At 35.5% G+C, this 27,842-nt stretch overlaps 1 protein-coding gene across 6 annotated transcripts; it reads left to right on the forward strand.

Annotated features, from left to right (window-relative positions):
* Window positions 1-211: 211 nt before the first annotated feature.
* LOC110446994 (intraflagellar transport protein 56-like) lies at window positions 212-27,842 on the forward strand. Of its 6 annotated transcripts, XM_021492360.1 has the most exons (19): window positions 212-318; window positions 1,490-1,627; window positions 2,028-2,120; window positions 2,748-2,862; window positions 7,528-7,569; window positions 10,224-10,419; window positions 10,777-10,846; window positions 11,766-11,867; window positions 12,383-12,457; window positions 13,499-13,601; window positions 17,656-17,765; window positions 18,691-18,754; window positions 21,315-21,403; window positions 21,528-21,611; window positions 21,893-21,962; window positions 22,238-22,344; window positions 22,613-22,746; window positions 23,587-23,726; window positions 26,939-27,024. In XM_021492360.1, exons 1-18 carry the CDS (start codon window positions 316-318, stop codon window positions 23,696-23,698), a joined length of 1,707 nt encoding a protein of 568 aa, XP_021348035.1. In that variant the 5' UTR covers window positions 212-315; the 3' UTR covers window positions 23,699-23,726; window positions 26,939-27,024. The 6 variants fall into 6 exon arrangements, with proteins under 6 accessions (XP_021348035.1, XP_021348037.1, XP_021348033.1 ...); XM_021492362.1 differs by lacking the exons at window positions 7,528-7,569; window positions 23,587-23,726 and adding an exon at window positions 4,978-4,989 and having other exon boundaries at window positions 26,939-27,842; XM_021492358.1 differs by lacking the exon at window positions 23,587-23,726 and having other exon boundaries at window positions 26,939-27,842.

A 27,842-nucleotide genomic window follows, 5' to 3' on the forward strand; every position in this document is an offset into this window, starting at 1 on the left:
TCTGTAAGACATATTTTACTTTCACATTGTTTTGTTAGGTTGACCTTGATCTATGTCGAAATTTAAATCATTTTCCCACAATCTATATTAACAGTTGAAACATGTTTACATATAGAATCAATGCCATTGCGCAATATAATTACTTCCCTTGCAAGAGCTCTCTTTACATGGTTAATAAAACGCTTGACAGTATCTTCCGTCAAATTGAAGAGATCAACCAACCCGGTTTATTACGCACCTGCGCAGTGCTGTGCATACCAACACTGATGCGAAGAGTTTGACGGCGTAGACGAAAAACACATCTTCGGCATCAAAATGGTATTGTTATTTGAAAACTGGAAATGTATTTAACCACTCTGTGATAAAGCAAGCAATGTGTTTTTATGTAACGTCATTTGACTGTGGTATCTTGCTTGATGAGTTTCATTCTAATATAACAGGAGAGTGTAAGGAATTGGGGGGGGGNGGGGGGGTTGTTGTCGGAATGTTTACTTGTAATAACCAGCAAAACATTCAGAATTGTCATTTAAAATGCTTCTTTTGTTTGTGTGCAAATTGTTAACCATTAATGAGTTAACAAAGACATACCTCGAGTCAATAACAAAGCTGAGTAAAGTTGTCTGACCGTTCGACTGTACTTAAAATAAGGTGTTGGAATACCTTATATCTCTGGACATTTTCTGATATTAAACCAGGATTCTGGCTGTGTATACAATATTAAAAGGAAAGTGTAGATATTGGGAGAAAATATCTATACAACATAACATGAAACTGGTTTTCTTCTATTTTTACAGAGGGCTCACATATATATTATTATATGTCAGATCATGAAATGGAACTAGAATCAAGATGCCCAATCCATTTACCCCCAAACATGCAATTATGCATCAAGTTCAGTTATTTGATTGGTTGAATTTAAAGTACCCTGTTAATCATCTTGTCAATTATGAAACCATTTCCTGTGAAAATGTTTTATCAAATTTATGTTGGTGGAGTTTTGAGTAGTGAGCCCAACAAAATCCACAATAAAGAACTTAAGAAGTTTTAAGCATTTTAATTCATTGCCCCTTATTCAAGGGCTCTAATTAAAACGAAATGAGAATTTCGTTATTATGATTAACTTTAAATCCTTTTGACCTAATTCTTTTTCAAAGTTAAGATTCCAAAAATAATGAACAAGATTTTTCAACTTTACTTCTATTAATCACTTTTGTGGGCCTTGATTGTAGCATGCATGGGGTCTTAATGCGGTAGAAAACTGGAGTACCTAAAGTGATTGGCCAGGTGACCCAATTCATTTTCACCTCTTATAAGGAATCAAACTTCTTCTTTTTCCCGTACGGAATGAACTCGCAGTAGAGTAATCAGTCTCCACCGCTGGGTGGGCGAACAGCTAAAATTGATTTTTCAGACATCTTGGTAAGAGATGAGATGCCACTCAACCACCCTAAATGTTATATTAAGACTCATTCATGGTATGTGCTTTCAGATGCTCTCAAGGCAAAAGCCGGCCATTGGGCCTGGCTCAACTACACCTGCAAAAGAAAACAAGAAAAAGAAGAAGTTACCAAAACTAGAAGATTTCCTGAGCTCAAGAGATTATACTGGGGCCATTACTCTATCAGAGGTAACACCTATACACTGTATTGGATTATATATAAATATAGTGTAAAACACTGCATGTTCCTCTAGCATTAAATGATACATTTTTATTTGTCTCTATTTCATGCTGTTTTCCTGATCATATCCAAATTAATACAAAATACATTTGATAACGGTAATAAATTAATATTTTAAATAGTGATCTGTTTTGATACCTTCTTTGTAGATTGAATTTGAAAAATAAAAGAGCAATATTATCTTCATTCTATTTGATGTGTATTTTTAACTGCCTGCTGACGTAATGATAGTACCATATAGGACCAATCAGTAGCAAAACTATATGTAGTGTTAATCAATTAATATAATTTAACACTATTAATTAATTTGATAGTCTGATTTCTACTTTTGACTGTTTTGTATTACAGTTCAACAGAATAAGTGGAAAAGGAAATGAAGAAACAGACCTGTGGATAGCCTATTGTGCATTTCACTTGGGTGATTACAAACGTGCCATGGAGGTAGGTACTCTTCATGAACTTCATTTAAGATATATTTTTCATGTAAACTTCAATTTGTGTGTACATGTGCATGGTTAAACTTTGATAATTGATGCTATGATCATGATGAAATATTTTCTGTAACAAATACAACAGCATGTTTTTTTTTAGTGTCAGCATATATAATTTATAGAATTTTCATTAAAACTAAGTGTAAAACCAGCTGACTTTTGTAGCTACTAGCTATGCACAGATATTCATTCTTTAATAATAAATTTGACTCCATTCCATATATGGCTTAAATAATTACACAATTTCAAGATTATTTATAATTACCACTTTGAGTAAATGCATTTAGACTCAATTTGGACTAGAACATTGTTAGACTAATGTACTTGATGATATACAAACGTAGTTTGTGCCCAACACATCAAGAGATAAATAAACCATTATTCCACTAGGATCAGCCTCAGGATCCAGCTCCGCTCTACAATTCTTACTGGCCCCACCCCTAAAGACTTTGTCACAGGGTCATAATCCAGGCCCTATAACCATAAACACATGCATATGAATCTCAATCAACTTTACTTTCAAGGTATACTTGTTTAATCCTGATATGTTTTTAACAATATCGACTTAATATTGTAGGAATATGAGAGAATGACAAAGCATGATGGTTGCCATCCAGATGTATGGATCAATCTGGCCTGTTGTTATTTTTTCCTTGGGATGTATTCAGAATCAGATAAGGCTGCCCAAAGAGGTAAGACTACTTTTGATTCTTATGATACAACTGCTTTCAATTTCATGCTATCTTATTCAAATTATGATCAACTATCAAGCTAACAAGTTATATGCTTTATAAAGATGACATTGTTATGAGCTGTTTAGACCTCAGCTATTCAATGCACCACAAGCTGACATTGGTACTAATGTTTTCATGCCTATACATCCTTCCTGTACAATGTGCATCAAGTTTGTCACCTCACATTTAGAAACTGCATCTATTATAACATCATAACTTTCCATCCCAATTAAAAGATTTGAGCATTGAATGAAGTAAGTGACATGTTTTAAGATACCACCTGGCAGATGTGACCTCCTTATCATCAAGCTACTGTACATGTAGCGGCAATGATGGCTGGTTTAGGAATTCAATATAAATTGTCAGTAGTTTAAGACGCTGTCAAAGTTTTGAATAGTTTGATAATAAGAAAGGCTTTTATGCTATACTTAGTACTTTCTGTCTAGCCTGTATTTATGTCTCTTAATAGAGGATATTTTGGCCAGTGGACTAGTTAAAATATTGCATTGCACCTTGGTAACACAACATAAGTTAGTAATCTTTAATGATTGTGATTTGTATTTAATCCCAGCAATATGTTGCTGGAAAATTAAAATTAAAGTATCAAGTAGATACAAGGTATTTTGAAAGGACAGGAAACTTTTGCGTTACTTCAAAGCTCTAAATAAGGACTGGATACTATTGTGTTACTACAAAGCTCTAAATAAGGACTGGAGACTATTGTGTTACTACAAAGCTCTAAATAAGGACTGGAGACTGTTGTGTTACTACAAAGCTCTAAATAAGGTCTGGATACTATTGTGTTACTACAAAGCTCTAAATAAGGACTGGATACTATTGTGTTACTACAAAGCTCTAAATAAGGACTGGAGACTGTTGTGTTACTACAAAGCTCAAAATAAGGACATGTGACTTGTGTGCTTCTACATAGCTCCAGATAAGGACAAGAGACTTGTTTGTTACTACAAAGTTCCAAATAAGGACAGGTGACTTGTGTGTTACTACAAAGTTCCAAATAAGGACAGGTGACTTTTGTGTTATTACATAGCTCCAGTTAAGGACGAGACTTGTTTGTTACTACAAAGTTCCAGATAAGGACAGGGGAGTTGTGTGTTACTACAAAGTTCCAAATAAGAACAGGTGACTTGTGTGTTACTACATAGCTCCAGATAAGGACAGGTGACTTGTGTGTTACTACAAAGCTCCAGATAAGGACAGGAGAGTTGTGTGTTACTACAAAGCTCCAAATAAGGACAGGTGACTTGTGTATTACTACAAAGCTCCAGATAAGGACAGGAGAGTTGTGTGTTACTACATAGCTCCATATAAAATATATAAGCACAGGAGAGTTGTGTGTTACTACAACGCTCCAGATAAGGACAGGTGATTTGTGTATTACTACAAAGTTCCAAATAAGGACAGGTGACTTGTGTGTTACTACATAGCTCCAGATAAGGACGAGAGACTTGTTTGTTACTACAAAGCTCCAGATAAGGACGAGAGATTTGTTTGTTACTACAAAACTCCAAATTTGGAAAATAACTTATACATTATATGATATGATTTATCATTAGTTCCTGAAACTTCTTTTCACAGAAGAAGTTCATTCGCTTGTTATTATTATTTGTGAAACTGGGTCAAATTTGTTTTGTAATTTTGATGATTTAACTTTTTTTACTAATATTTTGGAAATATTATGTGCTGATGTAGGATTTTAATTTATTTGGGGTGCAACAGGCATGGATCCACAGTGTAACCAAAGGAGAGGTCAAAGGGGTTGCAGCCCCTTGTCATAGTGCAGGGATGAAGCCCCTATGGGGGATATGGGCTGAGTAATTACAAACAAAAATAGACATGTGAAATTATATTACATTTCCTTTGTGTTATATGAAAATGTTTATTCCAGCTTATGAAGTTCAAAACACAATTCGAAAACATCAATTTTCCATCAAATTTGGTCACTGGGATCCACCTATGCCCCTGCAATAACGTATATACAATGTATGATGATTGTCATCTGGAGCTATGAATGTTTTGTAAGTGTATCTCTTGCTTTGTACATGTGATGACCAGCCAGTGACCTTGGTAACGTAAAGCTTCTCATTTCATCTTGCACTGGTTTTACCTTTTCTGTGAATTTGAAGTATTATATCAGTCATGCCAAGAAAAGCCACATTCTATACATGTAGCTCACACATTGGCAGCTAATTGTTTCTTTATGATGTGCACCCTGAGGTGGCTTCCATTGTTGTGTGTCTTAGTCTATATACATTAATTACTTCAATGAATATTGCAGTGTAATTAAAAACACTTTTTGCTTTGTTTAGTTTTCCTAATATTTGTACATGTACATTAAGGTATTTCTTAAGCAATTTCAGATAAAAAATCATAATCTTATAAAATCCAGACTTTTTACTAAATATAAATTAAATATGAACCTGCTATATTCAAACTTTGTCATATTCAACATCATCTTTAGTCCTCCTTCGGTAAAAATTAAGGATTTTTTTTGTATTTTGCATTGACAAATCTATGAAGTACTTATTTACAGACTGCTAAGTGTATAGTTATACAGAGAAAATGCATTTCTTCCTTTTGGTATTGTGCATATAAATAATATGTATACATGTAATTGTATTATGTACTGTATGTACATGTACAGGTCCTTGTACCTTTGGAGCTTGATCAATAATAAGTACGTTTGAAGCTTGATCAGTGCTAGTGGTACATGTATATATCCACCAGTAGGACATATATATATATATATATACTTTGTTGAACAGGAACAAACTTTACATATTGCATACCATATAACCTCTATAAAATTGAATTGGCCTTTTTTGGCTTCATTTCTTTTGAAAAATAAATCTAATTACAGTTATTAGGAGAGAAAAAAAAGTATGCAATTAAGTTTTATTTTTGTACAATTATAGAAATACATTGAAAATTAATTCCTCTTTTTGCTTATAAACACAACTATCGTGCACCAAAATAAAAGAAGATTTCTGCATGCTTGAAATCGGCTGTTTTGACTGACCCTCAATGGTGGCACATGTTGCTGTGGTAGTAAGAGTGGTGTTTTAACTTTGTCAATGTCACAGTGTTGGTTGCACATCCTCAAATGCACAAATATGCTTTCACAACATTCTTATTATTCAAATATGGATGTGGGCTGAATCATAAATATTATCTGTAACTCTCTGACCTGAATATTTATGAAGGTTTAAAAAGAAACAATTATGAAATCATTTTTGAAATTTTGATAAACTGTCAATATATCTTGAAATTCCTTGTAAATCTATTCTAGCCTACTGCCTTGAGTCAATGTACTGATGGCAATTGCGAGGTTGAACAGTTTACAGCAAGTCAAAAAGAAAGTATGAATAGATTTACAACAACCTTGTGTTGGACATTATAGGTAAATGATAATTAAGGATCCCTGTACCACTGCCAAAAACTCTCATTATAGGTATACAGTGAAGACGTTTTTTCTGACTTGACTCTATATAGCTGTGATTATAAATCATTTCTAAAAAGCAAAATCATGAAAAAAATGATAAAGATGAAATAAACAAACTATAGTCAACAATTATAAGTACTAGTGTTCTGAGCCTAGAATAATCAACAGGGCTAGACGGGAATTTAAATCCTTGTCTTCAGTTTGTTATACTAGGGCTCTAATACTGACTGAGCTACTTGGTCGACGAACGTATCATGCCAAACTGTGGTGCTACAGTAACTTGTATATCCAAAAACTTAAGGGGAGGTTACTCTATATACGAAAAAACACCAGAGTGGGACAGGTATCCTTAAAGTTATATTGTACTTATTTCTATGATATTGTTGCTTTTAAAATGTAACAATCTGGAACTAAAACAACAATGTTAATGTTTAATTTGACTGTAACAGAAAAAATGTAAGTGTTAACATTTAACTTTTGCAAAATAAAAAAGTGAGTTGCAACATTTCAAACTATAATGTTAGCAAATAAAAGACTATATATAGTACTGTTGGTACTCTAGTACAGCTCAGATGCATGGCTGCTGTCACTCTCACAACTCATGATCAGAGAGCTACCTACTCTTACCGATACCAGACCATGACCATGTTTACATGACTTTTGAAATGACATATAATGTTTATAAAAGTTATGAAACATTAATTTAAAAAAATACACCATTAACTGTGTAAATAGCAAATTAATTTTGAGCTGTCTTCACAAACATGTTTGTATTTGGGACGCAATATTGGAGAATACATTGTTCCTGTATTTGTAAATGTGTGTATTTGTTACACCTGTATTGATTGTCATTGTAAAAATGGTCTTAAGTGTATTTCTTTTCGTGAAGTATCATTTGTCATTTTGTCGACAATGATTTGAGATGAGACATCGTTAGACTCCTTTGTTATTCTGCTCTTGTCTCTGGAGAAGAGTTTTTTCTTTACAGTGATCATGGAAACGGAATAATGTCTACAGTTTATATGTCCTGTCGTGGCTTTTCAAATTCAACATTAATGATTTAGCTACAACTAACATATCCACTGCTTTGTAAAGTCGAAGAATTGTAGTAAGAAACTGATTGAGAATAACTAGTATTTATATGTATGATTATTTTGAGTTAGTTCTAGACCCCAATGAACCGTTAGAGACTAAACTATCCTATTGTGAGTATCTGCTATCTTCTGAAAATGGTTCATTCAATTTACTGTTTTAGAGTTTGATTTTAGTTTTGTTACTTTCTTACTTTTTAAATATCATGATCCAATTGACCATAGTTTGATATCAATTTAATTGAATGTTGACTCTTAGCTAATATGAATTACTCTTGAATAAGTTTGTATGGATTTTTATGAGCCATCTCTAGGTGACATATCTTGGTACAATATATGTGACACATATACATAGTTAACTGCATGTCGTCCTGCTGCTAAATAGGCCACACAGGCTGCAAAACATGTACAGTAGACTAGGATAGTAGGTCTAATGTTTTCAGTTCATTTTAAATCATATACCTACATGTATATACTGCAGATTAATTTCATCCTGTGATACATTTTAATTTAGAAATAAACACTATGGTAAAAGGTATGTGCAGGGCAATACAACTGGTCAAATGTGTCACTGTTTCAATATAAGCATGCATCTTTTAATGGATAAATGATCTAAAAATGAAAATTTCAAAAAAAAAAAGAATTTGGGAAAAGCTTATAATTTTGAATAGCTTTATTTATTATTAAACATTACGAATTTACGATTGTTTGTAAATCCTAGCTGAAATTTCGGCATGCCTTTGTATGATGTGACTATTTTACACTACTAGACCTCAATAAATAGGCTCATATTGACCAGTATTTGTGTGTTCTCGTATTCAAGGAGACCAATTAATGCAGTGCCAGGTTGGCATTCCTGTATCAGTACATTGTGTTGGAACCCAACTTATAAAATGTTTCTGGTACCGCTCTAGTACATACAGTACATTATCATACTATTTAAGTCCAGTGGCTATATATGCATACACTCTAAAGAACCTAAAGCAGGAGATCTAGATACTAATTGTGTACATCCAACATGGCTGTACCCCAAATTTGTTTGATGTTAAAATTTCTAAATTGAAACTATCATATTCAAGATTTTCCTGTTTTGGCAGCTGATAACAAAGTCCTATTTTAGTCATTGTAATGTAATTAGTACTGTAGACTAGACTGGAGTTTGAAGATATTGATAATAATATATTTATATTTTTGTATTGGTTTTGAAATAAGAATAACCAGTACATGTATATATATTCAAAAATGATGATAACTACAAAAAGGGTGTGCTTTTAAATTTTATATTGACATCTGTAAGTTTGCTAAATATCAATGTTTATGTGAAAATTAACCTCTACAAACTTGACTCTACTTTGTTGATCACATACAATATGTTACATGTAATTAACTGCCAAAACAGCAAAATAGTAAATGTTGCACTGTTTTGCGATCCAGCAAGTCTTGGGTATGGTCACATTGGGTCAATCCCAAACATTTGTCTTCCAACATATCTTCCATATGTGGGTAAATGAACAATGTGATCTGACCTCTGAACATCCTGGTATATTTATTAATGTTGTATGTTACATTTTGTTCCTGTTTCACTAAACATCCTGTTGTTTGTATGTATACATATATAACATAACTAAGTGTGACATTTATAAGTTGATTTCCTCTGGACTATCACACCATGATAATGAGCAGTGGTATTATTTGTTAAGCAGGTTTTGGCCAGATATTGAACTGTATTTTATAATGTACTGAATATTATATTTAGCACTCCAATTTTGAAGCTTTACTTCTTTAAAAAAGCTGAGCTTATCAAATGGTCATTTATGCAAATAAAAAGTATGTGTCATGACCAACAATAATACCGGGTTTATATACAAATTTGATAAATAATTACCACAATCTAGAATATGTAATATAGAAGGTAAGCTCCAATTAATTTTATCTGCTGATCCCAAATTTTAAGTGCAATCATAATAACCAGCCATATGCCATTAATTTGGCTGTAAATGTAACAATTTCCAGCCTTACTATTTTCCGGTGTCTATACGAACAATATCCACCAACACTTCAATCAGGCTCATGCCACACAGAGCACGAAACCCCCACATGCCACACAGAGCACAAAACCCCCACATGCCACACAGAGCACGAAAACCCCACATGCCACACAGAGCACGAAACCCCCACATGCCACACAGAGCACGAAAACCCCCACATGCCACACAGAGCACGAAAAAACCACACATGATGGGGTCTGATCATGATCCCATGATGTAGAAAACATGGTGTAGAAACAAATTACATCATCAGTTCTCAAATCATAGACCCTGTTGTACTGGCGTGATCGTATCTTTTAACCCAGGACAATAGTTTAACTGACATAAGAGTTGCTAAAACATTTTTCTACCTCGGTTAACCACATGCATCAATAAGAAATTATAAACCACATTTTCACTACTGATATAAAATGTCTATTTGTTTCTGTAATGAATTATAAATAATACAGTGTTTTGGTTAGTAAATATTGTTTTAAAATGTAGTTCAAACTTTCTGGATGAAAAGACTTGTTAAAACGTTATAACATAAACTGTATAGTTTCTTGCCTTTTTCCCCAGGTAATCCTCATGTAAACTAGTACAGTATTTGTGTTATCAAGTTTCACATGGGAAATGCTTGATAGAAAAATCGTGACTTCAAATAAAGCACCACCAAATGTTAATTTGCTTAAAGATTTTAAAATTCACATGAAATAGAAGATTAATTTATTAATGTTTCAGGTCCAAAGAGCAGACTTCAGAACCGTTTAGGTTTTCATCTGTCTCATAAGTTCAACGAAGAGAAGCGTCTTATGTCCTACCACCAGAACCTGCAGGACATTGTAGAGGACCAGCTGTCTCTGGCCTCCATACACTACCTCCGCAGTCATTACCAGGAGGCCATTGACATCTACAAGAGGATCCTTCTAGACAACAGGTCAGGCACTCAGCACTGGGCATACATGTATAACACAGGGCATACAGCACAGGGCATACATGTACAACACAGGGCATAAAGAGCATACAGAACATCACAGAATATGATATGTAGGGTGCACACAACACATGATATATGTAAGAGCATGCATCCCTTGGCATGTAGAGATGCATCACAGAACATAGGGCATACAGTGCATGGCATAGAACATCAAAGTTCAAAGGGCTTAAAGCACAAATATTAGACATACAACTTTCATTTATCATATTGCTATGAAATAGAAAAAAATACTAAGGAATTCAAAAATCTAAAACGAATATTCTCATTTGAAGTCTTGTATTTGTGTGTTTATTACAGAGACTACCTGGCCCTGAATGTGTATGTGGCCCTGTGTTACTACAAACTGGACTACTATGATGTCTCACAGGTAAGAATCGTCTTTGATAAGATAATTTGGTTTTGCTCCCTACATAATTGAGATCAATATTCAAACTTATTTTCCAATGAAATTCAATGAGAGTATTTTTGGTTATATATATACATGTATTCAAAAGTCAAAGTCCTCAAACCCAGCTTGAATGCACAATGATTTTTGCAATGTATTGTATGTAGATGTTTTCTTTGTCTTGGTATTGTTTGTGACGTCACTATGCTTGTTTATTTATGACGTCACTAAAATTGTTGACTATACAAATATTGATGACGTCATGTAACCAACGGTGATAAATAAACATCAATCCGCCTGAAGAAGCCCTAGAAGGCAGAAAGGCCTAGCAGACGATCTGAACAATTTATGTTTTTATTCTATATACATGTGTATATTTTGGTATTAAAGGAAAACATCAAAAATTAAAAATAAAGAAATGCCAACTTTTGGGTGGGCATTTACTAGTAAAAAGATGCTTTATTTGCAAAAGATGATTTTCATTAGAAATACCTTCACAGACAGTGTCATAATTATACATTATCATATGACCATTCCCATATATATCCTACCCATATCAACCTGAGCTGCCCATATACATAGAAGGATATGAAAATGGTCAGAGATATAACATTTTTGTCATATACATGTACTACATATTGTGCACATACAGTAAGCATATACATGTATTTCATTTTTAATACTAACTTCCTATACTTAAATTATGTGAAACAAAATACAAAATCAGCATAAGATTTAAGCTGTCACCTGTTGAACTAGAAGTAAAATGGATAGAGTAGTGCATGCAGGGCAGAGGGGATAATACTCTGATGCTGGTATTATGTCTCAAAATGCTAATGATTGTCCGGATATGTGCTTATATTGATATGTGAACTAATGCTGTGCTATGATTGGTTTACAGGAGGTGCTAGCCGTGTACCTACAACAGTACCCTGACAGTGCCATAGCCCTAAATCTAAAGGCCTGTAATCACTTCAGGCTCTACAATGGAAAGGCCGCAGAGGTACGTATCTGTGTTACTTAGAACTTGAAGTGATAAATATCATAACTTCCACTAGCCACTTTTTGTTTGTCAAAGACAATATACATGTATGTGATTTTCGTTGTACAGAACATCCATGGCACCTCTTATGTCATGTTTCAGCAGACTAAAATCACATAAAACCTAAAAAAACATCTTTTTACATAGAATCCAATTCAGAAAAAGAACTGATATATGAAAAAAATGAATATTATTTGTATTTATTACCATGGCAACATATTCCTTTTTCTATATTTTATCTGTTAAACCTGTCCATATTTTGCCATGGGACTACTTCTAAATTCTGTATACAAAATGTACTGGTTTTTGGTCTAACGTTCACTCACTCTGATCCCTGTTTTGTCCCTCTAGATCAAGCCACTGTAGCTTTGCTGTAGGTCATGTGACCATTTGTCACATAGTTACGATCCATTGTTTATCTGTTGTAATTTGGGAATATTTGAATAAAATAATTGATTTTCATTTCATATTTCAAGGCCGAGTTAAAGAGTCTACAAGAAATGTCAACGCCATCATTTGTGTTCGCGAGAGATCTCATCAAACATAACATGGTGAGTGATTGTGACTTGAGTGTCAAGGTAACACAAGAATAGCTAATCTTTGATTCTCATTACCATCAGACTGTGCCACAGCACAAAAACATGGCTGTAACGATAGAATCATTTTCTATTTTTGACTTTAAAAATGAGTTTCTGATTAATGATTTCTCATACTTAAATAGCCATAAGCTACTGAGCAGATTTAGTTCATAGAAAAAAGTGCCCTTCTCTGTTACATAGAGGTTAAGGTCATCCTGTTTAAAAAAAGAAGATTTCTAATGGGCGATCTTTTTCAAACTGATAAAGGATGCATTATAATCATATTTCACATAGATGTATTTAGTAAAAAGCACAATCCAAACAATCAGAGATTTAGAATGAAACCAGTCAAGTGCCTAGAATCAATATTTCTGATTTGAGATAACTTCAATGAGATTGTACTGGGGAGCATTTTTACCAGGAGACAAATTGTCGCCGTCCACATTGTTCGGTAGAGAGGGGTTTGTACAGAGCATGGCTACTTAATATTGATGTATGGTATATGTGAGTCCCAGAGAGATGAAATCATTCTACTTAGTGTTTGCTGATGATACAAACTTGATGTATAGCCCTGACTGCAGACACTAGTGTATACATGTACAGAGACATTGGTTTTGTTGTAATCTAGTTTATTTACTATACCGGTAAGTAATTCTAGTAGCTAGTTATTTGGTATAGGAGATGCACTTTTTTTATTGTGATTAGATATTTTTGAAATTATTTTTGTTGTTGATGTACTACTGGGTTGACTTTATTCTAATCAATTACACAAATATATCTTATCAGTTGTACTGGTATTAAGTTTTGGGGAAATATTTGGGATATAATGTTTCAATTGATATTTTATTTCGTTCCACTCTTAGCTAGCAGAAAGACCAAAGTATAGGAAAGTTATTATGTTCTGAAACAATTTTTTTCTGCCAAGAGCAGACCTATCCCTAGTCAGAAGTTTTGAGTGTTGGAACTGTTCTTTTTAATTGAAACATTACCTAAACATGTAAATTCTTTCTGAAGGTTGTATTCCGTGGAGGAGAAGGGTCCTTACAAGTACTGCCCCCTCTGATAGATGTCATTCCAGAGGCTCGACTCAACCTGGTTATCTATCATCTGAAACAAGGTAATCAATCGTCTTTGTCTGTCAGCTCAGAAAAGGTAACCACTAGTGTCTGAACCTTTAAATAAGGTAACCACTAGTGTTTGAACCCCCAAGAAGGTAACCACTAGTGTCTGAACCTTCATATAAGGTAACCATTAGTGTCTGAATGCTCCAATAAGGTAACCATTAATGTATGAACCCTTAAATAAGGTAACCACTAGTGTTAAACCCTCAAATAAGGTAACCACTAGTGTTGAGCCATCAAGTAAGGTAACCACTAGTGTTGAACTCTCAAATAAGGTAACTACTAATGTTTAACTCTAACATAAGGTAACCAACCACTAGTGTTGAACCATCAAGTAAGGTAACCACTAGTGTTGAACCCTAAAATAAGGTAACCACTAGCGTTGAACCCTAAAATAAGGTAACCACTAGTGTTGAACCCTCAAATAAGGTAACCACTAGTGTTGAATTCTCAAATAAGGTAACCACTAGTGTTGAACTCTCAAATAAGGTAACCACTAGTGTTTAACTCCCAAATAAGGTAACTACTAATGTATGAACCATCAAGTAAGGTAACCACTAGTGTTGAACTCCCAAATAAAGTAACTACTAACGTATAAACCATTAAGTAAGGTAACCACTAGTGTTCAACCATCAAGTAAGGTAACCACTAGTGTTGAACTCTCAAATAAGGTAACTACTAATGTTAAACACTAAAATAAGGTAACCACTAGTGTTAAACCCTCAAATGAGGTCATTGTTAGTGTGAACCCTAAAATAAGGTAACCACTAGTGTTGAACTCTCAAATAAGGTAACTACTAATGTATGAACCCTTAAATAAGGTAACCACTAGTGTTTAACTCCCAAATAAGGTAACCACTAGATTTGAACCCTCAAAGAAGGTAACCACTAGTGTTGAACTCTCAAAGAAGGTAACCACTAGATTTGAACCCTCAAAGAAGGTAACCACTAGTGTTGAACTCTCAAAGAAGGTAACTACTAGTGTTGAACCCTCAAATAAGGTCATTGTTAGTGTGAACCCTAAAATAAGGTAACCACTAGTGATGAACTCTCAAATAAGGTAACTACTAATATATGAACCCTCAAAAAAGGTAACCACTAGTGTTAAACCATCAAGTAAGGCAACCACTAGTGTTGAGCCAGCAAGTAAGGGAACCACTAGTGTTGAGCCAGCAAGTAAGGGAACCACTAGTGTTTAACTCCCAAATAAGGTTAACTACTAATGTATGACCCCTCAAAAAAGGTAACCACTAGTTTTGATCTCTCAAAGAAGGTTATCACTAATGTGTGAACCCTCAAATAAGGGAAATGTTAGTGTGAACCCTCAAATAAGGGAAATGTTAGTGTGAAGCCTCAAATCAGGTAGAAACAATTGTTGAACCCTCAAATAAGGGAAATGTTAGTGTGAAGCCTCAAATCAGGTAGAAACAATTGTTGAACCCTCAAATAAGGGAAATGTTAGTGTGAACCTTCAAATCAGGTAGAAACTATACCCCTCAAAAAAGGTAACCACTAGTGTTGCCTCTCAAAGAAGGTAACCTCTAGTGTTGAACCCTAAAATAAGGTAACTACTAATGTTGAACACTAAAATAAGGTAACTACTATAAGTTAACCACTAGTGTTGAGCCATCAAATAAGGTAACCAATAGTGTTGAACTCTCAAATAAGGTAACTCCTAGTGTTGAACCATCAAGTAAGGTAACCATTAGTGTGAACCGTCAAATAAAGTAACCACTAGTGTTGAATCATCAAGTAAGGTAACCACTAGATTTAAACACTCAAAGAAGGTAACTACAAGTGTTTAACCCTCAAAAAAGGTAACCACTAGTTTTGATCTCTCAAAGAAGGTTATCACTAATGTGTGAACCCTGAAATCAGGTAGCAACTAGTGTTAACCATCAAATAAGGTAACCCCTAGTTTTGATCTCTCAAAGAAGGTAACTACAAGTGTTTAACCCTCAAAAAAGGTAACCACTAGTTTTGATCTCTCAAAGAAGGTTATCACTAATGTGTGAACCCTGAAATCAGGTAGCAACTAGTGTGAACCATCAAAGAAGGTAACCCCTAGTGTTGAACCATTAAGTAAGGGAACCACTAGTGTTGAGCCAGCAAGTAAGGGAACCACTAGTGTTGAGCCATCAAGTAACTACTAGTGTTGAACCCTTAAACAAGGTAACCACTTGTGTTTAACTCTCAAATAAGGTAACCCCTAGTGTTGAACCATCAAGTAAGGCAACCACTAGTGTTGAACCATTAAGTAAGGTAACCACTTGTGTTGAACTCTCAAATAAGGTAACCAATAGTGTTGAACTCTCAAAGAAGGTTATCACTAATGTGTGAACCCTGAAATCAGGTAGCAACTAGTGCTGACCCCTCAAATAAGGTAAATGTTAGTGTGAACCCTAAAATAAGGTAATTGTTAGTGTGAACCGTCAAATAAAGTAACCACTAGTGTTTAACTCTCAAATTAGGTAACCACTAGTGTTGAACCCTCAAAGAAGGTAACCACTAATGTATGAACCCTCAAATAAGGTAAATGTTAGTGTGAACCCTCAAATCAGGTAGAAACTATTGTTGAACCCTCAAATAAGGTAACCACTAGATTTGAACCCTCAAAGAAGGTAACCACTAATGTATGAACCCTCAAATAAGGTAATTGTTAGTGTGAACCCTCAAATCAGGTAGAAACTATTGTTGAACCCTCAAATAAGGTAACCACTAGTGTTGAACCATCAAGTAAGGTAACCACTAGTGTTGAACCCTCAAAGAAGGTAACCACTAGTTTGAGCCATCAAATAAGGTAACCACTAGTGTTGAACTCTCAAATAAGGTAACCACTAATCTATGAACCCTCAAATAAGGTAACCACTAATCTTTGAACCCTCAAATAAGGTAATTGTTAGTGTGAACCCTCAAATAAGGTAATTGTTAGTGTGAACTCTCAAATAAGGTAACCACTAATGTATGAACCCTCAAATAAGGTAATTGCTAGTGTGAACCGTCAAATAAAGTAACCACCAGTGTTGAACCCTTAAAAAAGGTAACCACTTGTGTTTAACTCTCAAATTAGGTAACCACTAGTGTTGAGCCATCAAATAAGGTAACCACTAGTGTTGAGCCATCAAATAAGGTAACCACTAGTGTTGAACTCTCAAAGAAGGTAACCACTAGTGTTGAACCCTTAAATAAGGTAAAAACTAGTGTTGAACCCTCAAATAAAGTAACCACTAGATTTGAACCCTCAAATAAGGTAACATCTAGTGTTGAACCCTCAAATAAGGTAACCACTAGATTTGAACCCTTAAATAAGGTAACCACTAGTGTTGAATTCTCAAATAAGGTAACATCTAGTGTTGAACCCTCAAATAAGGTAACAACTAGTGTTGAACCCTAAAATAAAGTAACCACCAGTGTTGAACCATCAAATAAGGTAACCACTAGTGCCTGAATGCTCAAAGAAGGTAACCACCAGTGTCTGAACCTTTACTTATAGTGTAAATATATAGGTTTTCTAAAAAGACTTGACCTGCATGTAATGTGTTATTTCATGTGAAATATTTCAAATGCAGAGCAAGTAAGCAGATTAGGATTAGCAACATTGGGTTCAATTCAAGATTAAGGTGTCTATTTCAATCTACATAGATGTTTTCCCTTAATGGTAGTCTGCATAGACTGTCTTGTATGTAGATTTTTGAAGAGTGAAGAATTTAGTCTAGATTTGATGGCGACACTGTGGATGAAATGTGAATATTCAAATTTCTGAATTGATGGGAAACTTCAAGAAAATCTGGAAGACATTTATCCACAAAAAGTTAGTCTAGCTCTGTGTATACATGTATAACAGTCTTGCTTTTCACATAAAAGAAAAACAAAAACAATTAAAAAAATTGTCGTCATTGATCCAGTGCTGCTATATTAAAGTCTTTAATTATAAAGCCTGCTAAGATGATCAAGATCATCTTGCGTAGATTCTCTATGTAAACTCTGTGATTCTGACTTCAACCTTTGTCTTTAGACTTTAAGTTTAACCAGATAGCACTTTGATTCCAGATGATATTGCTGAGGCTTACAATCTGATTAAGGAGCTTGAACCGACAACCCCACAGGAGTACATACTTAAGGGTGTGGTCAATGCTGCCCTGGGGCAGGAGCAGGGATCGGTCAGTATCATCATCATTAATGATCACTTCTGTGTTCACATGTTAATTGCTTGATTGGAATCTTGTCGTGAACATTTTTTCTTGTTTGATTTTTTTGTGGGTTAATTGGAAGATATGACCTTGTGATATTACTATAAGCATTAAATCCCAGTAAATATCAGTGATATATGCTATTTCAATGTTTCTTCTACAGCCATTAGCATATGATGAGGGAATTTCAAACCCAATGGTAAAAGTTTGATGTTTGTTACAGTTAGTTCATTACATTGTTAAATTTGTGTTCCTTCCAGATTTGATTTTATACAAATTCCAAAATTTCATGTGAAGATGCTTCAGATAAATGTTATCTCTGAAACATTAATTACTACAACCAAAAATCCTCAAAGTAAATTTTATTTTTGCCAATCCAGACACCATCAGTCAATTGTTAGTTACGATGGTTTGTGTTAATCAGTATTACCATCTCCAATTCCGTAGCAACTGTCGTTGATCTGAAATCACTTACATCAGCTCATATTCACACAAAGTTTTACATGTATGAAATTTACTATATTGGCACTGCAAGGTATATGTCTTTTAACCTACTTTCAGCTTAAATTGTTCCATTAAGAGAAAAAAAAACTCAATTTAGATTTTTCAGAGTGCTGTTTCAAAGTGCATTATTACAACTCACCAGTAGAATGAAAAAAAACACTATTGGTAGACTTTGGAGAAATAAAATTTGTAGAAGTGTACATCTTCATTTTATTTTGCATTCAGCTTTCAAGTCCATGCCATTACTTAAGAGCCATAACCATTCATGTCACTTATTGTATAATATTGATTTTTGATGGATCAAATCAAATAAGTTACAAATAATATAAGTCACGTAATTGGTGGAAGGATTGCTGTCAAAGTATTAACACAATTTTTTATTTTGAACCAGAAGGAGCACCTGAAGATTGCCCAGCAGTATTTCCAGCTAGTTGGGGGATCAGCCAGTGAATGTGGTACGTATCTAGTAGTTCCAGCTAGTGGGGGGATCAGCCAGTGAATGTGGTACGTATCTAGTAGTTCCAGCTAGTGGGGGGATCAGCCAGTGAATGTGGTACGTATCTAGTAGTTCCAGTTAGTGGGGGGATCAGCCAGTGAATGTGGTATGTATCTAGTAGTTCCAGTTAGTGGGGGGATCAGCCAGTGAATGTGGTATGTATCTAGTAGTTCCAGTTAGTGGGGGGATCAGCCAGTGAATGTGGTATGTATCTAGTAGTTCCAGTTAGTGGGGGGATCAGCCAGTGAATGTGGTATGTATCTAGTAGTTCCAGTTAGTGGGGGGATCAGCCAGTGAATGTGGTATGTATCTAGTAGTTCCAGTTAGTGGGGGGATCAGCCAGTGAATGTGGTATGTATCTAGTAGTTCCAGTTAGTGGGGGGATCAGCCAGTGAATGTGGTATGTATCTAGTAGTTCCAGTTAGTGGGGGGATCAGCCAGTGAATGTGGTATGTATCTAGTAGTTCCAGTTAGTGGGGGGATCAGCCAGTGAATGTGGTATGTATCTAGTAGTTCCAGTTAGTGGGGGGATCAGCCAGTGAATGTGGTATGTATCTAGTAGTTCCAGTTAGTGGGGGGATCAGCCAGTGAATGTGGTATGTATCTAGTAGTTCCAGTTAGTGGGGGGATCAGCCAGTGAATGTGGTATGTATCTAGTAGTTCCAGTTAGTGGGGGGATCAGCCAGTGAATGTGGTACGTATCTAGTAGTTCCAGTTAGTGGGGGGATCAGCCAGTGAATGTGGTACGTATCTAGTAGTTCCAGTTAGTGGGGGGATCAGCCAGTGAATGTGGTACGTATCTAGTAGTTCCAGTTAGTGGGGGGATCAGCCAGTGAATGTGGTACGTATCTAGTAGTTCCAGTTAGTGGGGGGATCAGCCAGTGAATGTGGTACGTATCTAGTAGTTCCAGTTAGTGGGGGGATCAGCCAGTGAATGTGGTATGTATCTAGTAGTTCCAGTTAGTGGGGGGATCAGCCAGTGAATGTGGTATGTATCTAGTAGTTCCAGTTAGTGGGGGGATCAGCCAGTGAATGTGGTATGTATCTAGTAGTTCCAGTTAGTGGGGGGATCAGCCAGTGAATGTGGTATGTATCTAGTAGTTCCAGTTAGTGGGGGGATCAGCCAGTGAATGTGGTATGTATCTAGTAGTTCCAGTTAGTGGGGGGATCAGCCAGTGAATGTGGTATGTATCTAGTAGTTCCAGTTAGTGGGGGGATCAGCCAGTGAATGTGGTATGTATCTAGTAGTTCCAGTTAGTGGGGGGATCAGCCAGTGAATGTGGTATGTATCTAGTAGTTCCAGTTAGTGGGGGGATCAGCCAGTGAATGTGGTATGTATCTAGTAGTTCCAGTTAGTGGGGGGATCAGCCAGTGAATGTGGTATGTATCTAGTAGTTCCAGTTAGTGGGGGGATCAGCCAGTGAATGTGGTATGTATCTAGTAGTTCCAGTTAGTGGGGGGATCAGCCAGTGAATGTGGTATGTATCTAGTAGTTCCAGTTAGTGGGGGGATCAGCCAGTGAATGTGGTATGTATCTAGTAGTTCCAGTTAGTGGGGGGATCAGCCAGTGAATGTGGTATGTATCTAGTAGTTCCAGTTAGTGGGGGGATCAGCCAGTGAATGTGGTATGTATCTAGTAGTTCCAGTTAGTGGGGGGATCAGCCAGTGAATGTGGTATGTATCTAGTAGTTCCAGTTAGTGGGGGGATCAGCCAGTGAATGTGGTATGTATCTAGTAGTTCCAGTTAGTGGGGGGATCAGCCAGTGAATGTGGTATGTATCTAGTAGTTCCAGTTAGTGGGGGGATCAGCCAGTGAATGTGGTATGTATCTAGTAGTTCCAGTTAGTGGGGGGATCAGCCAGTGAATGTGGTATGTATCTAGTAGTTCCAGTTAGTGGGGGGATCAGCCAGTGAATGTGGTATGTATCTAGTAGTTCCAGTTAGTGGGGGGATCAGCCAGTGAATGTGGTATGTATCTAGTAGTTCCAGTTAGTGGGGGGATCAGCCAGTGAATGTGGTATGTATCTAGTAGTTCCAGTTAGTGGGGGGATCAGCCAGTGAATGTGGTATGTATCTAGTAGTTCCAGTTAGTGGGGGGATCAGCCAGTGAATGTGGTATGTATCTAGTAGTTCCAGTTAGTGGGGGGATCAGCCAGTGAATGTGGTATGTATCTAGTAGTTCCTGTTAGTGGGGGATCACCCAGTGAATGTGGTATGTATCTAGTAGTTCCTGTTAGTGGGGGGATCACCCAGTGAATGTGGTACGTATCTAGTAGTTCCAGGTAGTGGGGGGATCAGCCAGTGAATGTGGTATGTATCTAGTAGTAGAGTACTGTAACTTCAGTGATAATTGTCATAGTAAGCAAAACAATTTTAAAGGACCCAAATTCTTTTGCATATTTCTGAAATACTGAAATATATTAGATGTAAACAAATGTTATCATTTACTTAGGACCCCAGCCATATGATCTCCTTTTGATGTATTTATTGTATATAAGAGCCATCTTTGTTGACTACAGATACCATCCCTGGGAGACAGTGTATGGCCTCCTGTTTCTTCATTCTCCGGCAGTTTGAGGACGTCTTAATCTATCTCAATTCGGTCAAGGTCAGTACACAAAAGGATAGAACCATTGGATCTGAAAATTATTTTTGTAAAAAAAGTATAGAAGGATAATGATTCAAAATGTTATTATGTCAATTTATAAAAATATGTAATCTAAATTTTGCAGAGCTATTTCTACAATGACGACCTTTTCAACTTCAACTACGCTCAGGCCAAAGCCGCAGTTGGAAACTACAAAGAGGCAGAGGAGGTGTGTGTCTTATAGGGTTTATTAGCATGGCTGTCAATATAAATTCACAAGATATTTTATAGTTCTATCTTTAATACTTTTTATGTAAACTAAATGTGTCCTTTGGAAATTGAAAATTATCAGTGAATATGAGGTCATTCCTGGTAAATATACCGTCATTTAGCTATGAATGAAACCAAAATCTGCCATTTTTATGGGTCTTGAGGACCCCATCCTTCTGTTGATATTTCACATGGATCCTATATAATAGAAATAATGTTGTTATGACTTTGCTGTGTCAGGTGTTCCTGTTGATACAGACAGAGAAGATCAAAAATGATTATACCTATCTCAGCTGGCTGGCTAGATGTTGTAAGTATTGGCTGCTACTGAGATTTAAATCATCTCATTATCTGTTTTTCAAGGAAAATTAACATCATTATTATCCAAACACTAGGTATAATTAATATGTAGTGTAGTAAGCTTGATGACTTCAAAACCTTTATGTTGGAGGAAATACTTGTTCATTCTTAACCATGACCATTATTTCTTACTAATTTCATTATTTCGTTTAATATTAGAATGTATTAGAGTAAACATTCTAAAGCCAGATCTCCTGATAGTTGTGTACGTATGGTTGGTTACAGATATCATGAACAGGAAGGCACGCCTAGCGTGGGAGTTGTACCTTAAGATGGAGACATCGGGCGAATCCTTCAGTCTGCTTCAGCTCATCGCAAACGACTGCTACAAGGTCAGGAAAAGAGTCATATAATGTTAAACATTCATGTGTTTATGGGAGCAGAATAATTTCAGATTTGAATTATATTTCTATAAAAACAGGAATGCGATTAAGAAGTTGAACAAACCCCTCCCATCTCTTGTTTGAAACATTTGCATTTATTTGCAGGGTCTCGTTAAATCCATTGTTTTCAAAGACAACAACACTTGGTAGGAGTATCCCAGATCTTCTCTGAATTATTCTAGGATCAGACATTAAAATATTAATTTTTCTTTTGCAGATGGGTCAGTTTTACTATGCTGCCAAATCTTTTGACGTACTGGAGCGACTCGACCCTAACCCAGAGTACTGGGAGGGTAAGCGAGGTGCTTGTGTGGGTGTGTTCCAATTGATCATTGCGGGACATGAACCAAGGTCAGTACGCACACACTTGGGACCAGTTATTATTCTCTAGAACTCAGTAGTTCATGATTATAATGTAGTCAGTAGGTATATTCATCTAATATCCAAAAACCATGATTAATGTTTGCTTTTAGTAGATGTGGCATTTATAATATGAAACTTGTCCTTATTTAATCAAGAAAGTGAGTACATAATAACTCATAAGAACGTAAAACTGGTGCAATCCCTCCAAACTTGAACTAGCTTTGCCTTGGATGATTCTAGCTTTAGTTAGGCAGGATGATGTTGTATGAAGTAATTTGAATATTAGTCCCCCATTGATACTACAAGAGGGGACTTAAGGTTTGCATTCCATCTAATAATCAGTCAGTCAGGCTGGTGGTCCACTCTCACTTAGGCTGGCCGGGACATGTCTCGTATACTGTGTCACCAATCATTGCAAAGTTTTGTAGGCAAGTACCTTTTTAGATGTACAAGTGTAACATATTTATATTAGGTCTGGTGCCCCAATATATACAGAATTCTGGCCCTTTATTAACTTTGAAGTCGTTTCCCTGTCAGTTGTTGAGTTTTACAATATTTGTTGACTTGTAATAATGAATTTAAATCACACATTTAGACAGACGCTTTCATTGTTATAGTTATTAGTTCATGGAGAACCAGTTTATAAAGAATTTAAGCTTGCTGGGTAGTTACCTTCCAGAAATTAAAAACAATGTTCCCTTTCCCTTTCATTAATCCCAATATATTTTAAACCAACTATAATTTCCTTTTGCGAACTCTAGATTATTTTCACAATGGATTTTTTGGTTGATAATAACAGTTGTACTATTTGCTATTTTATTTGCGCAGAGAGCAACTTCGGGAAGTGGTTCAACTACTTCGTAACACTAGTAACCCACAGGTGGAATACATCACTCGCACCATGAAAAAATGGGGCAAAGAGAACAAAGTATCTTGGTAGCCAAACACCACGTTGTCTACAACAACATGTAAATCCTTTACTGATTCTCACCAAAACTGCATGTTCATGTAGATAGAATATTAGGGAATAAGTCACTTAGGATTAAATTAGGGTTAGATATCTTTCTCTGGTATTCAAATTCTTACACTTATTTATGTAAAGATAAAGTTGCCCCATGCTTTCTTCATTCTGTGCATGCTGGATCAGCACTTCTCAGCCTACACATTATATTTGCATTATATTGATAGACTGACCCACACATAAGTAACAGTATTGCACATTATCCTTGTATTATGTTGTAAGTAGCAGGATACTTTCAAATACATGTAGACTACAGAGCTATACATAGTCACATGGTATTCTAACCTAGTTATGGTAGACATGTACACAACCAGAGTTTTTTAACCTGGTTATTGTAAAACTGTACACAGCCACGGGGTATCATAACCTGGTAATTGTGAATTGTACACAACTACATCGTATTATTACCTGGCTACTGTGAATTGTACACAGTCACATTGTATAACAACCTGGTTACTGTAGAAATGTACTCAGCCACAGAGCATTATAACCTGGTTACTGTAGAATTGTACACAGCCACAGGGTATTATAACTTGGTTACTGTAGAATTGTACACAGACACAGGGGATTATAACCTGGTTACTGTAGAACTGTACACAGACACAGGGTATTATAACTTGGTTACTGTAGAATTTTACACAGACACAGGGTATTATAACTTGGTTACTGTAGAATTGTAAACAGACACAGGGTATTATAACTTGGTTACTGTAGAATTGTATACAGCCACGGGGTATTATAACCTGGTTACTGTAAAACTGTACACAGACACAGGGAATTATAACTTGGTTACTGTAGAATTGTACACAGACACAGGGTATTATAACCTGGTTACTGTAGAATTGTATACAGACACGGGGTATTATAACCTGGTTACTGTAGAATTGTATACAGCCACGGGGTATTATAACTTGGTTACTGTAGAATTGTACACAGACACAGGGTATTATAACCTGGTTACTGTAGAACTGTACACAGCAACAGTGTATTATAACCTTATTATTTGAGAACTTTAGACAAACACATGGTATTATAAATAATCTGGTTCTTGGTGTTCTAAAAATCAAACAGCTTATCAGTGTTGTAGACACATGTCACAGTATTTTATTGTTATTGTACAACATTATGCATTGAAAAGGAAAGAAAAAAAAAAACAAAGAAAAAACTCAATTCAAGCTTTGATTCACACAGAAATGAATGTTTAATGTATAATATGTGTAGCTTTGAGTTTTTTTAGCTGACCAATCTCTAAATATGTATTAAGACTGAGATGATGAAGAATACTGTGGAGAAAAATCTCTATTTTAATTTTAATTTTGAGGGTATGGCTTTGAGGGTCAGCCAGTCAAATGGTACAGTCACCCCCACATGATACATCAAACATTCTTGTTGAAGTCTCCATAAATATGTTGGTATAGTCAAAGCTTGATTTGTACAGCTTCTTTTGTTCTCTGCAAATTAACTTGCTAGCATGACACTTTTCCCGTTGCCTCTATTTGATTGTCCGTCCAAGTATGAAATGCACCACAATTTGTTTCAAAGACAGTAAAATTTGCATGAGAGGAATTCAGATATGTACTACTGACTTGTTTTCTGATCGTTTTGAAAGAGAGGTAACTGTAAATTATGGAAATAAGATGAACTTAATAGTAGAAATCATTGGTCGTACTCCTGCAGACCAAGCTTTCCCTTTGTCTGAAGGCTTCCATCAATAAGACAAAACCTCTCTAATGATATTGATTATCTCCGGCTAGAAAAGTCCGTTCAGCTTTGTGGTCACATCATATTTTATCTACTCGGTGATCATGTTTAATTAATTTGTGTTTGATTTGTGGAAATCATTATCATGACATCATGGATTCTAACCAAGGGTAATAAGGTAATTAGGAATGCATTTTACGGAGTTAGCATTCCCTCCAGGTCCATAATCACTTTCTAATACAATACCAGTATTTACATTAGCTAAATGTTCTCTGCTAACTTGCTAGCATAACACTTGCTCTTCCTATATACACACAGGAATTTAAATCTCAAATGGAAAGTTCAATTTTATTAAACTAAGTGAAAGGTTATTAAGTAGTATTATACTGGCATGATTTATCATAGAATATAACTGAAAGTGAAAAGATATGAGTCTTAGACACTTATCATTCATTCAATGATACTTTTGACAATTTTGCCCATGAGAAACTTGATGTGACATATAACAGATGAAATTGCACAAAGAGAAGACTGAAGGCTACACTAGCTTGGTTATGGTACAATGTACTATCCTTAATTAGGCCTGTCTGTCAAAACATTAATTTGTCAGTATAATCAATACAGGTACAAACATTGCACAAATCTTATGTTGTGAACATGTTTCTAGGCTTTACTTGTAATTCAAGTCTCGACTTGCAGCATGTTTGACTGTAGCTACCTGTAATGTGTTGTTCACGACTGGTCCACTGATCAATATCGTTAGTCCTTTACACTCTCCACCGCGTTTATATCTGTATAGAGATCTATAGCCGGTTTATTGGTAGTTTTGGAATAGTTCTGATCCAGATATAGTCTTGTATAGGTAGACAGGCTGGTTCAATACGATATGATATTACGATAAAAACTACAAAAATATGTCTGAAGATATAACATATTATTGTTATTAATAATGCTATAATTTGTATATTAACTGAATATGTTCTTGACGGTCATCTTCGCTGATTTATGTACTACACTAAAGGATATGCATATAGATATTCTAAAATCAATATTTGTCTCTGCTTATATTCAGTGTTGTCAAAATATACTGCTTATTCTCATATTGTTATTTCAAAGATGAAAATTCAAAATAACTTTCAACAAGTTTCCAGTTCTATAATGTTCAGTGTTTCGTTGGTTTACATTACTATTACTGCTGCATCTTGTTCTGTATGTCTGCTAAAATATATCAGCTGTAAACAACTAAAAGTGATCAGAAAACGGATGTTACTGTTATAACATTTTGATACAGTAGTTTTAAACTTTGCAAGTCAGTAAGATACACATATCTCTTCCATCTCTGATTGTCCAATAACTTATGCCAAACCCTTAAAGATCTATGAATTTAGATTGTTATGAAATTGATTGTTTAGTGCCTGGTGTATACATGTCTGATAAAGCGTTGTTTGCCTTTTCCAGAGATACTCTGAGAGATGTCATCAACATGTTGAGGAACTCGAGCAACCCTCAGGTGGAGTACATGGTCAGGACCATGAAAAAGTGGGCCAAAGAAAACTTAGTGGCCCTCCCTTAGGATCACACTAGACATCAGGAGCGACCATATCATTATCAAACTTTGCATCTGTGATAATTATAAAATGACACCTACACTCTGTAGGAGAGGACACAGCAAATCTACACCTTTGATATGTTACAAGTTTGAATCTAATTAAATTGCACATTGAGGTTTATTAGACTTTCAATGGCAATTTATACATGTAGATTGTTATGTCTTAAAGCATTAGATACATGTGATAAGATACCCTACAGCTGTGTGTAGGACTGCCTTCACTGTGGTGTAGGAGGAAGCTGATTTAAACAAAAGATCTACGATTGGAATATATTTGTTCCATAAAATAAGCATGTATCCGTTGATGACATTCGTTGTAATCTCGGCTATTTTGTACGACTTTGGCTGATGATGTTGACATCAGCCATCCAAATGGTATTGATAAAATGAGTTTTTAAGATAAAAATTCTATAAAACCCTGTAATTAACATTAACTTGTGAACTATACTGTGTCTAGTAAATATAGGTAGTACATTGTTTGATATTTCAATTGAATGGGTGGAAGCATGTCTCATAGATCTACAACTTTTTCAATTATTTTAGTTGATTTTCTTTTGAATCTCTTGTGCGATGCAATACTTTACACTGTTTAACACATTCTAAATACACTTGATCAGTACGTGTGTACTAAAGAAGAGTTTACGTACAGAGGAACTGCATGAGGACAAGAAATGACAGATGTTCAGATTAGGGAGGTTGTGAATTGTTAAGATTGAGTGTAGTTTTTACTCTAACTGATACTAGGCAGCAACA

The sequence above is a fragment of the Mizuhopecten yessoensis genome, unplaced genomic scaffold (assembly GCF_002113885.1).
Source record: "Mizuhopecten yessoensis strain PY_sf001 unplaced genomic scaffold, ASM211388v2 scaffold3101, whole genome shotgun sequence".
In the NCBI taxonomy this organism is placed as follows: Eukaryota; Metazoa; Mollusca; class Bivalvia; order Pectinida; family Pectinidae; genus Mizuhopecten; species Mizuhopecten yessoensis.